This window comes from Halichondria panicea, chromosome 5, assembly GCF_963675165.1.
Source record: "Halichondria panicea chromosome 5, odHalPani1.1, whole genome shotgun sequence".
Lineage (NCBI taxonomy): Eukaryota > Metazoa > Porifera > Demospongiae > Suberitida > Halichondriidae > Halichondria > Halichondria panicea.
In genome coordinates, this window is record NC_087381.1 from 353,143 (window position 1) to 365,993 (window position 12,851).

The window sequence follows — 12,851 nt, forward strand, 5'->3', positions numbered from 1 at the left end:
TTTTTGACAAAGTTTCATATTCAATGCCTATAGCTATATAATTATACAAAATCATTATTCATAGAGATGTGTCCTGTCTTTATAGAAAACTACAAATAGACTATATTATTATATCCACTAGCTACATCATCGGCACGTTATTGTTAAAGGGGTTGCAGGGATCACTTGTACATTAATTATTTCTTGAGATATGTAATCGCTACTTCCTTCTGACAAACCAAACCATTTGGTCCTTGAATACGGGTACACTCAACAATATGAGTGGCAGTGAAAGAGCGATTGCTGGTTCCTGTTGTAGCTACAGATTCACTTGTGTACTTTGGAGGAGGGTCATATTTTGGGGCATGCACAGTCGTCGTCTTCACTGGTGGTGGAGGACTGTATTCTCTGGTGGAGGATGAGGGTCTGCAGTAGAGGTAGCAGCATACACAAATGCAGCATATACACACACAGATGGATATGCCAGAACCAAAGACTCCACCCATATAAGCTGGGATGTTTGACCCACCACTTCCACCACCACCACCACCAGATGTTGTGGCAAACTCTGTGCCATCACCACCTGTGTGGGCAAACTTGATGTATAGGGGAAGTACATGCTTTAAATACTACATCTATAGCTCCTGTATATAATTTTCTATATACCATTACCTGTAGTACAGATCAAGGCCACATCTTGTGTGTGGTTGCAATCTTCATCTCCGATAGGGTTAGCAGTACAATCAACGAGTCTGCTCTCAGTTCCAACGCAACGAAGATTGTCCAGCCATGTCCGAGTGGTTGATGAAGCTTGAGAGAAACTATAAATAGTTCATAATTACACCAGTTATATTTATATGCATGCATTGATACTCACCCTAGTGTTCCTACCCGCCCATACCGAGTGTAGCCTCGGGTGTATCCCAGCTGACGACAAGCCACTCTTGCATCACTTGCGCCGAAGCTGTCGTCACACACTGTCCCCCATTTTCCATTGTAGTAGAACTCCAGTCTGCCAGAGGAACCTCCTGTTCGGCCTGAGTTTTCTACCAGCCTCAGGTCTCCATCTGAAGGGAATAGCACAAATTAATACCTGCAATATCAGGTACATATAAATATATGATGTACGTAAAAGCCTAAGGAGCTCATTGTACATATACTGTATACACCGGCTAATTATTCACTTACTTGTAGTACAGATCAAGGCCACATTTTGTGTGTGGGTGCAATCAACTCTGATAGTGTTAGCAGGGCAATTAATGAGTCTGCTCTCAGATCCTGAGCAACGAAGATTGTCCAGCCATGTCTGAGTACTTGATGATGCTTGGGAAAAACTAAAAGATCATAATTGCACCAGCTATATAGAAATTACATGCATGCACAGTGATACTCACCCTAATGTTCCTACTCGCCCATACCGAGTGTAGCCTGTGTACCCCAGCTGACGACAAGCCACCATTGCATCACTTGAGCCGAAGCTGTCGTCACACACTGTCCCCCATGCATATGCTCTACGGTTATAGAACTCCAGTCTGCCAGAGGGGCCTCCTGTTCGACTAAAGCTGCCTACCAGCCTCAGGTCTCCATCTGAATGGAAAAAAGTGAATGCCACAAATTAATACCGGCAATATTATCATATGCTGTAGATAAAAGGATTGTACGTGTCTGTAGCAATGATGTCATATACACACTTCATCTATTACTTACTTGCAGTGCAGATCAAGGCAATATCTTGTGAATGATTGCAATTTTCATCTCCGATAGTGTTAGCAGAACAATTAATGAGTCTGCTCTCCCTTCCTGAGCAATGAAGATTGTCCAGCCATGTCCGAGTGCTTGATGATGCTTGAGAGAAACTTACAAGAGAGAAATGATTATCATAATTGCATTGGCTATATAGAAATTACATGCATGCAGTGATACTCACCCTAGCCTTCCAACTGTTCCGTATTGAGTGTAGTTTGAGAACCCTAGTTGACGACAAGCCACTCTTGCATCATTTATACCGAAGCTGTCGTGACACACTGTCCCCCATGTTCCATTGTAGTAGAACTCCAGTCTGCCGGAGGAACCTCCTGTTCGGCCTGAGTTGTCTACCAGCCTCAGGTCTCCATCTGAAGGGAATAGCACAAATTAATACCTGCAATATCAGGCATGCATATAATTATATGATGTACGTAAAACCTAAGGAGCTCATTGTACATATTAGTTATAGTTAAACAATGGCCTCGAGTGGTATATTTGATTTACACGCTCGAGTAATCTGATAAACCAACTCGGCTGCGCCTCGTGGTTTATCTGATTACTCGAGCGTGTAAAGCAAATATACCACGAGAGGCCATAGTTTAACTGGCTTGTACTATGTTTAGAACTGTACTACTATGTTTAGCTACTTCCTGTCATGCTTCTTCAATGAATATGCTTATAACTACTATTTGATGTCACTGTTGCTATAGCTATGCAATGAATTTGCTATCTTTTTAAAAAGCGATGGCTGATTCAAGCAAGCGTCTATGATTCAAGCAAGCAATTGTGAAGTCTGTGTTTCTGCATCTTTATAGAAGGCACTTCAAGAAAGTATACTGGTACGTGCTACTTGTCTACAAAGAGTGCAAATGTACCCGAAAATATCATTCCACAAGCCTACTGTACTGGCCCAGTGCAGTGCAGTCTCTTTAGTCTGAGAAACACTTGGCAGTCTGGACCCTTCTTACTGCTCCTGGTCCCATGCAGCAATGTAATAAGCAGGTTGTGACAACCAATGTTGAAAGTTGAAAAAAAGCAACACAAACAACCAGTATCGTTCGATTCACGATCACGGAGTTCTTCCAAATTTGCCTCCTTTTTGGAACTATTCATCGCTCGAACTTGGCTCTTTTTATGTTGACTAAAATCATTAGTAGTCTGTTTTGTATTGAATTCTCTCTAGCTCTAATATTGCTAATATTGATTGAATTGAGTAGTGTGTCATTGTTTTAATTGAAACAGTGTGTCAATTTTGTTGCAAAGGTGGGATACTGTATTCAGTTCTAGCTGTACATGTAGTTTGACCACAAGCCATGGTATATGGCAGTTATACACTAGGGTATAACAGCCATATACCATGGCTGTGGTCAGACAGGTTGTATAAGTAGTATAAACTACAACTGAAGCCTTTGATCTTTGGTGCAACCATAGTACATATACTGTATACACCGGCTAATTATTCACTTACTTGTAGTACAGATCAAGGCCACATCTTGTGTGTGGGTGCAATCTTCAACTCCGATAGGGTTAGCAGGACAATCGGTCAGTTTGGTCTCAGATCCTGAGCAACCAAGCTCGTCCAGCCATGTCCGAGTGGTTGATGAAGCTTGGTAAAAACTAAAAAATCATAATTGCACCGGCTATATAGAAATGACATGCATGCACAGTGATACTCACCCTAATGTTCCTACTCGCCCATACCGAGTGTAGCCTGTGTACCCCAGCTGACGACAAGCCACCATTGCATCACTTGAGCCGAAGCTGTCGTCACACACTGTCCCCCATGCATATGCTCTACGGTTATAGAACTCCAGTCTGCCAGAGGGGCCTCCTGTTCGACTAAAGCTGCCTACCAGCCTCAGGCTTCCATCTGAATGGAAAAAAGTGAATGCCACAAATTAATACCGGCAATATTATCATATGCTGTAGATAAAAGGATTGTACGTGTCTGTAGCAATGATGTCATATACACACTTCATCTATTACTTACTTGTAGTGCAGATCAAGGCAATATCTTGTGAATGGTTGCAATTTTCAACTCCGATACGGTTAGCAGGACAATCAACGAGTCTGCTCTCCCATCTTGAGCAATGAAGATTGTCCAGCCATGTCCGAGTGCTTGATGATGCTTGAGAGAAACTTAAAAGAGAGAAATGATTATCATAATTGCATTGGCTATATAGAAATTACATGCATGCACAGTGATACTCACCCTAATGTTCCTACTCGCCCATACCGAGTGTAACCTGTGTACCCCAGCTGACGACAAGCCACCATTGCATCACTTGAGCCGAAGCTGTCATCACACACTGTCCCCCATGTTCCATTGTAGTAGAACTCCAGTCTGCCAGAGGAACCTCCTGTTCGACTAAAGCTGCCTACCAGCCTCAGGCCTCCATCTGAATGGAAAAAAGTGAATGCCACAAATTAATACCGGCAATATTATCATATGCTGTAGATAAAAGGATTGTACGTGTCTGTAGCAATGATGTCATATACACACTTCATCTATTACTTACTTGCAGTGCAGATCAAGGCAATATCTTGTGAATGGTTGCAATTTTCATCTCCGATACGGTTAGCAGGACAATCAACGAGTCTGCTCTCCCTTCCTGAGCAATGAAGATTGTCCAGCCATGTCCGAGTGCTTGATGATGCTTGAGAGAAACTTACAAGAGAGAAATGATTATCATAATTGCATTGGCTATATAGAAATTACATGCATGCAGTGATACTCACCCTAGCCTTCCAACTGTTCCGTATTGAGTGTAGTTTGAGAACCCTAGTTGACGACAAGCCACTCTTGCATCATTTATACCGAAGCTGTCGTGACACACTGTCCCCCATGTTCCATTGTAGTAGAACTCCAGTCTGCCAGAGGAACCTCCTGTTCGACTAAAGCTGCCTACCAGCCTCAGGTCTCCATCTGAAGGGAATAGCAAATTAATACCTGCAATATCAGGCATGCATATAATTATATGATGTACGTAAAGCCTAAGGAGCTCACTGTACATATACTGTATACACCGGCTAATTATTCACTTACTTGTAGTACAGATTAAGGCCACATCTTGTGTGTGGGTGCAATCTTCAACTCCGATAGGGTTAGCAGGACAATCGGTCAGTTTGGTCTCAGATCCTGAGCAACCAAGCTCGTCCAGCCATGTCTGAGTGGTTGATGAAGCTTGGGAAAAACTAAAAGATCATAATTGCACCGGCTTTATAGAAATTACATGCATGCACAGTGATACTCACCCTAATGTTCCTACTCGCCCATACCGAGTGTAGCCTGTGTACCCCAGCTGACGACAAGCCACCATTGCATCACTTGAGCCGAAGCTGTCGTCACACACTGTCCCCCATGCATATGCTCTACGGTTATAGAACTCCAGTCTGCCAGAGGGGCCTCCTGTTCGACTAAAGCTGCCTACCAGCCTCAGGCTTCCATCTGAATGGAAAAAAGTGAATGCCACAAATTAATACCGGCAATATTATCATATGCTGTAGATAAAAGGATTGTACGTGTCTGTAGCAATGATGTCATATACACACTTCATCTATTACTTACTTGCAGTGCAGATCAAGGCAATATCTTGTGAATGATTGCAATCTTCATCTCCGATAGTGTTAGCAGTACAATCAACGAGTCTGCTCTCAGTTCCAACGCAACGAAGATTGTCCAGCCATGTCCGAGTGGTTGATGAAGCTTGAGAGAAACTATAAATAGTTCATAATTACACCAGTTATATTTATATGCATGCATTGATACTCACCCTAGTGTTCCTACCCGCCCATACCGAGTGTAGCCTCGGGTGTATCCCAGCTGACGACAAGCCACTCTTGCATCACTTGCGCCGAAGCTGTTGTCACACACTGTCCCCCATGTTCCATTGTAGTAGAACTCCAGTCTGCCAGAGGAACGGCCTGAGTTTTCTACCAGCCTCAGGTCTCCATCTGAAGGGAATAGCACAAATTAATACCTGCAATCAAAATAACTAGAGCACTAAAGTGCAAACCCTCGGCTGGTGACATGATTATAAAGAAACCAGAAGAGTGATAATGCAGTGCATGCAGCATGTATGAGCAACTCATAAAACTATGGAGGCATGCTGAAACTTTGAGTGCTAGTGGTACATGGTTCGCCCAACTAGTACATGGTATGCATGTCACATTAGACATGTACTGTGGACTAGACTGGGATCACAGCAAAGAAGCCTGGAGTTTTAGACGTATGGCTCCTGCCAGGCTGGAGTATGGATCCAGAGTCAGCCAACCAGTCACAATTTTATCTTTCTACTATAAATATATCAATTGTTCTTGGTACGGATCACTTCAGCTGCAACTACGTATAATCAAGGCCACGTGTAGCTGGTTATATAGCTGCTTCAAGCTTCTTAGCTTTTGCTCGACAATGAAGCTTTAACATCAAAATCTGCCACTATTTAAATCAAGATATTGTTGTGTGAAGGCTATCCATACTGTAAACGCAGTGCTGTGGCATCCAGGTGAGTAGAAAAGCCAATCACAAACAAACAAACAAACAAACCAACAGACTACTATACCCGCTGGCCGCGGCACGGCCTCGGGTAATTATATGATGTACGTAAAACCTAAGGAGCTCATTGTATATATACTGTATACACCGGCTAATTATTCACTTACTTGTAGTACAGATCAAGGCCACATCTTGTGTGTGTGGGTGCAATCTTCAACTCCGATAGGGTTAGCAGGACAATTAATGAGTCTGCTCTCAGTTCCTGAGCAACGAAGCTCGTCCAGCCATGTCCGAGTGAATGATGATGCTTGGTAAAAACTAAAAGATCATAATTGCACCGGCTATATAGAAATTACATGCATGCACAGTGATACTCACCCTAATGTTCCTACTCGCCCATACCGAGTGTAGCCTGTGTACCCCAGCTGACGACAAGCCACCATTGCATCACTTGAGCCGAAGCTGTCGTCACACACTGTCCCCCATGCATATGCTCTACCGAAATAGACCTCCAGTCTGCCAGAGGGGCCTCCTGTTCGATGAAAGCTGCCTACCAGCCTCAGGCTTCCATCTGAATGGAAAAAAGTGAATGCCACAAATTAATACCAGCAATATTATCATAATTATGCTGTAGATAAAAGGATTGTACGTGTCTGTAGCAATGATGTCATATACACACTTCATCTATTACTTACTTGCAGTGCAGATCAAGGCAATATCTTGTGAATGATTGCAATTTTCATCTCCGATAGTGTTAGCAGGACAATTAATGAGTCTGCTCTCAGTTCCTGAGCAACGAAGATTGTCTAGCCATGTCCGAGTGCTTGATGATGCTTGAGAGAAACTTACAAGAGAGAAATGATTATCATAATTGCATTGGCTATATAGAAATTACATGCATGCAGTGATACTCACCCTAGCCTTCCAACTGTTCCGTATTGAGTGTAGGTTGAGAACCCTAGTTGACGACAAGCCACTCTTGCATCATTTATACTGAATCTGTCGTCACACACTGTCCCCCATGTTCCATTGTAGTAGAACTCCAGTCTGCCAGAGGAACCTCCTGTTCGGCCTGAGTTTCCTACCAGCCTCAAGTTTCCATTAGTAAAACCTTTAAAAGCAAATCATGCACTGTTTTGACAAACTGAAACTTTTATTTTCAGTATCATGATGTAGTCTATACTGCCAGATAGCCTAACAGCAATGCACTCTTACCTTGGGTGTCAGAAAGACAGGAGCCCAAGATAATCAAAAAGAAATAACTTGTAGAGCCTGCCATTTTGAAACCAAATGAATGCCTCGTACACGGGGGATATTTTTAACTATCTCCACAAACCATGTTGACAGATAAAGTGTGCGCATGCGCGTACATGCTGATACCGTATAGCGGGTTTGTCAGGAAAGACAGATAATGGCACTCCCAGCCCGCCATGGGGGACTTGGTATAGCAAACCCGTGTGAAACAAGCCCTGGTCAGTTCACGATGAGCATGTCAATCTCAGCACCACTAGTCAGCCTGATACTTGACCAATCCGATATATACGAACTACAATGAAGCAAGAGCAAGCCAGACTGAGGAACAATGCCAAAAAATTCCGCCGACAGATGGAAGCCAGGACAGCAAGTGAGCTAAATGAAGAACTACCAATTTGAAAAAAATGGTTGGAATATGCTCAGAGAAAGGTACCTCAAGCTGGATAACAGCGCTGCCTATTGCAGAGCATGGTTTCATGCTACACAAGGGAGCCTTCAGAGATGCTCTTTGCCTCAGGTACGGCTGGCGTCCTCAGAACCTACCCTCATACTGTGTCTGTGGACTTCACTTCACAGTAGAGCATGCACTCAGCTGCTCTAGGGGAGGATTTCCAACAATAAGACAATGAAATACGCAACATCACAGCAAATCTTATGAGCGAAGTATGTCCAGATGTGGGTATTGAACCAACCTTACAGCCTGTGACGGAAGAGCAGTTCCAACTTAGGACAACCAACCGCGAGGATGGGGCTCGCCTTGATGTTGTGACCCAGAGCTTCTGGAGCAACGATAGACAGAGTGCATTTTTTGATGTCAGGGTCTTCAACCCGTACGCACCTACCTATCGCCGCTCCACCATGGCCCAGAGCTACAGAAGAAACGAGATGGAAAAGAAGAGAGCTTATGAACAGCGTGTAAGAGAAGTCGAACATGGATCGTTTACGCCTTTGGTTTTCTCTGCTGCTGGAGGTATGGGTCCGGCTGCAGATATTGTCTACAAGAAACTAGCTTCAATGCTGGCAGAGAAACAGGACAAAACATACAGCACAACTCTGAATTGGATGAGGTGTAGGCTAAATTTCTCCCTCATAAGATCAGAGATTATGTGCATCAGAGGCTCTAGGAAGTCATTCACCACCACCACACCATGGAAGGCCTTAGACACTGGCACTATTGACCTAGCAACTCAAGAAGGCCGGGTGCTATCGGTCTGAAACATGTGTTTTCACCCAGGAACTTTATAAAATTATGTTACATGTTTTTGTTGTTTTTTCTTGGTTTGTTTTTTTGTTTTGTCTTTTGTCTTTTGTCTTCTCACTTGCAATAAGTATTATTATTATATTATAAAAAATAAAAAATAAAAAATTTCGAGGGTTATAAATGTTTGCGGTTTTCGTGGATTGAGCCTGTACCGCGAAAATTTATACTCACGAAAATTTATGAATAGTAGGCGTGTTCAGTATTATGGATTCGAGGCTAACGGTGTGGAGGTACAGCTGCATGTTGATGTGCGCATGCGCCAAAAGGCTGGAACGCAGACCACGAAAAAAAAAACCCAGAAATCCTTTGTAATGGTCCATCCGCGAAATTTATACCCTCGAAATATACCCGCTATACGGTAAATTATAAAGTATCTGATAATGGGGATGGGTCTACGAATATACTAGTTAATGCACCGTTGCAAGTACTCTATGGATATTATTGGCCTCGGGGAAGTTCGAGAAGCTCATGTATAGCTCGAGGCAAAGCCGAGTGCTACATGATACTTCGAGAACTTCCACGAGGCCAATAATATCCACAGAGCACGAGAGCAAAACGGTGCATTAACTGGTTTGTATAGTTTGCAGCTTCTTGCAGCTACCAATAGCTATCGCTCTATACTAACTACCAAGTAGACTGATAGCAACCTTCTATAATAGTTAGACACTGTTTTGACTATAGTTCTCAACTTCAGTTTGTACTCGAGAACAAAGCCTTTATAATTATGCCTCGGTGCGCATGCGCAAGCGAGGTATACGGTAGTGTGTTTGTGTGTGTTTGAGGTTTCAAAATAAAATTATAAGAAAATAATAAATAATAACTTTTGGGTGAAATTGTGTCCACTGCTCATATTACTAGCTCAAACGGGATGCTCGCTTAATTTAATTTTAAATCATATTGACATCTGATGCTAAGTGTATTTACGATAAGATTTGTATTTAGGGAACTACAGTAAACCAGAAACAAACAAAAAAAGAGTAGACAGCACAAACCATACAGGTATAGAAAAAGCAAACAGATGCTCGGCCTTGAGAGCCGAGAATGATGGGTTAAAGAGTCTTTAACGGTGCACCAACCCTCCCCATTCATCTGTTGCAATTGCATTCAGAACTAAATAAGCTATTCACTTAAGCTTCATGCTGATTGTAAGCTATATTCACATTTGAGGTAATGCTGACATAAAGTATAGAACTTATCTTAGACTTGATATTGGCTGCTGTAATACTTCAACTTTGCTTGCATGGCTGTGTACTTGTGTAAACTAAATCTGACCTTCAGGGAGGCTTATCTGTATTGTCAGCTACGGCCAGGTGGTTTTGTGGTGGTAGCTAGTATCTGATAATGGGGATGGGTCTATGTGGTTCTTCTAGGTGGCAAGCACAAAACAATTATTAACCTCTAATTTTGGTTCTTAGAATTAGCACCAGGCATTAGTCAAAATAAATAGATGGTAGTGTGTGTGTGTGTATGTGTGTGTGTGTGTGTGTGTGTGTGTGCGCATGCGTGCGTGTGTGTGTGTGTATGTGTAGACTGTTACAGCTGCTCAATTAATAAGGATCAATGAAGTGCAAGTAAGAGTTTCTATAGGCTTCTAGTCATTCTTGGATTTGTATTCCTGGATTTGCAAAATAAAGCTTCGTTCTCGAGTCATGCCTAGTTTTGCTTACTTGGAATGCCATTGCAGCCTTTTCAGAAGAGTCCGTAGCAAAACTTGTTCACCGAGTTGCTACTCTACTTAGTAGTTAGCTTCGTCGATCATTACCCACTCTTTGAGTTTCCCTATTCTGGATTTTGCATGCAGTAAAATTAAAAATGTTCATTATGATAATTATGATCAATGTGTGTATAAAAGCTATTAGTAGCTTTATGTTATATAGCTTTGGCACCTCCACCAAGGCATCAGCACTCACAGTGCTATATAGCATTACTAGAAGCTTATAAATTTATTATAGCTGTAATATTACATTACAACCAAGGAGTAGTTCTACGTAGATATGATATGATTCGATGCTTGAGAATTTCCACAACTAAAAATGACCACCAAAGTGCTCTAACTGCCAAACCATGCTTTTTATTCCAACCACAGAATCGGTGGGTCTGTTATCATGTTAGTATTATGGTTTTTCCTATGATCTCTGTGGCAAAAAACTATGAAATAGTATGCTGCATTCACGTATGTAAGTAAAAGGAACTCATTGTACGTATATACTTAGCTGTATAGGAATGTCATTATTGCTTACTTGCAATACAGACCAAGGCCACATCTTGTGAATGAACGCAATTTTCATCTCCGATAGTGTTAGCAGGGCAATCAATGAGTCTGCTCTCAGTTCCTGAGCAACGAAGCTCATCCAGCCATGTCTGAGTGGTTGATGAAGCTTGGGAGAAACTATAAATAGGAGGAATATAGAAATGACATGCATGCAGTGATACTTACCCTAAATATCCTACTCGTCCATAGTTAGTATGATTTGTGTACCCCAGCTGACGACAAGCTACCGTTGCATCATTTGAGCCAAATCTGTCATTACACACTGTCCCCCATTGTCCCCTGTAATAGACCTCCAGTCTACCAGAGGAGACTCCTGTTCGGCGTGAGCTGTCTACCAGCCTCAGATCTCCACTTGATTGTCCTAGAAATACACAGAAACAGAAATTCTAAAGGCTGGTAGGCAGTTCAAACGAAAAAACAAATCATGCATTGTTAACAAATTCAAATTCACACTTTCAACATCATAATATATTATATTAGATTATAGCAGATCAAGTGTATGAACTCCTGAGAATAGCTAATGCTAACTATAAACTACAGCCTTACCTTGGGTGTCAGAAAGACAGAAGCCCAAAATAATTAAAAAGAAATAACTTGTAGAGCCTGCCATTTTGAAACCAAATGAAAGCCTCGTGCAGTACACAGAGGAATGTTGCTGAGGTTAGATCTATATATGCGTAACCAGACACCAGACTACCTCCTCCACAAAAACCATGCTGATAGATAAAGTGTGCGCATGCGTGCATGCATGCTCTGTATATAATATGTAAGTTCACATTCATATCCTCTCTTAATTGCTGTTCAATTATTTCTAGAACTTATGGTTAACAGTTTACCACACAATGTAACTTTGTGGCTAGTCTAGAAGGTTCTAGAACTCAGTATAATACATTATTATGACATGTGTCAGTATTCCTATATAGTAGAATATTCTAGAACCATATCCTATAGCTGTGGTGTTGTTAGTATAAATAGTCACCCTGTTCTTTTTGTGACAGTGATTGCTGAATACAATTATTGATATTACCATTGACACTTCTTGCGACATTTGGCCGCGTTATATACATTAGCATCAAATAACGGAAGGTATCTCTCTTGAGTCTCACTGCCAAATGTGTACTATAGTGTTGACTGACTATAAATTATTGCACATGCAAGTATGCAATGCCTACGTATACACAATTCTAGATGTTCTGTGACAAAATGTCTCTATAGATATATCACTATAGCTACATCATAGGAAAGTTCGTACAGACATAATTATTACTTCTTTAAGTAAAACAAACTGCAGTTTGCTCTTTTTGACAAATCACACCATTTGGTCCTTCAAAACGCTGAACCACATGAATGGCAGTGAAAGAGCGATTGCTGGCTTCAGTCGTAGCTACAGATCAACCTGTGTACCTTGGTGGAGGGTCTTTTTTTGCAGGGGCACAATACACAGTCTTTGTCCTCACTGGTGGTGGAGCAGTGTATACAGTTTTGGTGGAGCCTGAGGAATTGGACTTGCAGCAGTAGTAGCAGAAAGCACAACAGCATACGACCACACAGATGAATATGATAGAACCAACACTTCCACCAGAATAAGCTGCGATGTTTGCAGAAAGCACAACAGCATATGACCACACAGATGGATAGAAAGACAGCAGCCAAAGATAATCAAACCTGCCATTTTGAAACATGAAACCAACTGGAAGCCTCAGGAAGTTTTGAGCATAGATAATAAAATTCCTCTATTATCTATGGTTTGAGGTAAACCGAAACATGCACAGACACATGTAAAAGCATGTGTGCTCTGAATATTTAGGTAAAGATCATTAAGTTCATATACACATTCTATAGAT

The 12,851-nt window shown here is 41.8% G+C and overlaps 3 protein-coding genes across 4 annotated transcripts in view; all 3 read right to left on the minus strand.

Moving 5' to 3' along the window:
• Positions 1-12,851, minus strand: part of LOC135336482 (soluble scavenger receptor cysteine-rich domain-containing protein SSC5D-like) — a 33,220-nt gene that overhangs the window by 14,641 nt on the left and 5,728 nt on the right. The window contains exons 1-3 of one of the 2 annotated variants that reach the window (XM_064532296.1): positions 11,554-11,704; positions 11,173-11,368; positions 11,099-11,124 (exon numbers count right to left, since the gene is read on the minus strand). The exons of the other annotated variant lie outside the window; for it this stretch is intronic. Coding sequence (XP_064388366.1) covers positions 11,099-11,124; positions 11,173-11,368; positions 11,554-11,617 — 286 coding nt within the window. The 5' untranslated portion in view covers positions 11,618-11,704. Of the gene's footprint in view, positions 1-11,098; positions 11,125-11,172; positions 11,369-11,553; positions 11,705-12,851 lie in introns of those variants that run through there. 2 annotated transcript variants of the gene reach the window in all.
• Positions 44-5,757, minus strand: LOC135336311 (deleted in malignant brain tumors 1 protein-like). The gene is made up of 18 exons (XM_064532074.1): positions 5,742-5,757; positions 5,499-5,679; positions 5,294-5,442; positions 4,981-5,173; positions 4,772-4,920; positions 4,465-4,651; positions 4,245-4,393; positions 3,938-4,124; positions 3,716-3,864; positions 3,403-3,595; positions 3,194-3,342; positions 1,907-2,093; positions 1,687-1,835; positions 1,374-1,566; positions 1,168-1,313; positions 857-1,046; positions 652-800; positions 44-562 (listed from the first exon to the last, which is right to left on the minus strand). Exons 1-18 carry the CDS (start codon positions 5,755-5,757, stop codon positions 177-179), a joined length of 3,102 nt encoding a protein of 1,033 aa, XP_064388144.1. The 3' UTR covers positions 44-176.
• Positions 5,538-11,109, minus strand: LOC135336593 (neurotrypsin-like). Its single transcript, XM_064532454.1, has 7 exons — positions 10,976-11,109; positions 7,436-10,519; positions 7,136-7,331; positions 6,916-7,064; positions 6,599-6,791; positions 6,388-6,538; positions 5,538-5,679 (listed from the first exon to the last, which is right to left on the minus strand). The coding sequence occupies exons 2-6, from the start codon at positions 7,497-7,499 to the stop codon at positions 6,400-6,402; spliced, it is 741 nt and encodes a 246-aa protein (XP_064388524.1). The 5' UTR covers positions 7,500-10,519; positions 10,976-11,109; the 3' UTR covers positions 5,538-5,679; positions 6,388-6,399.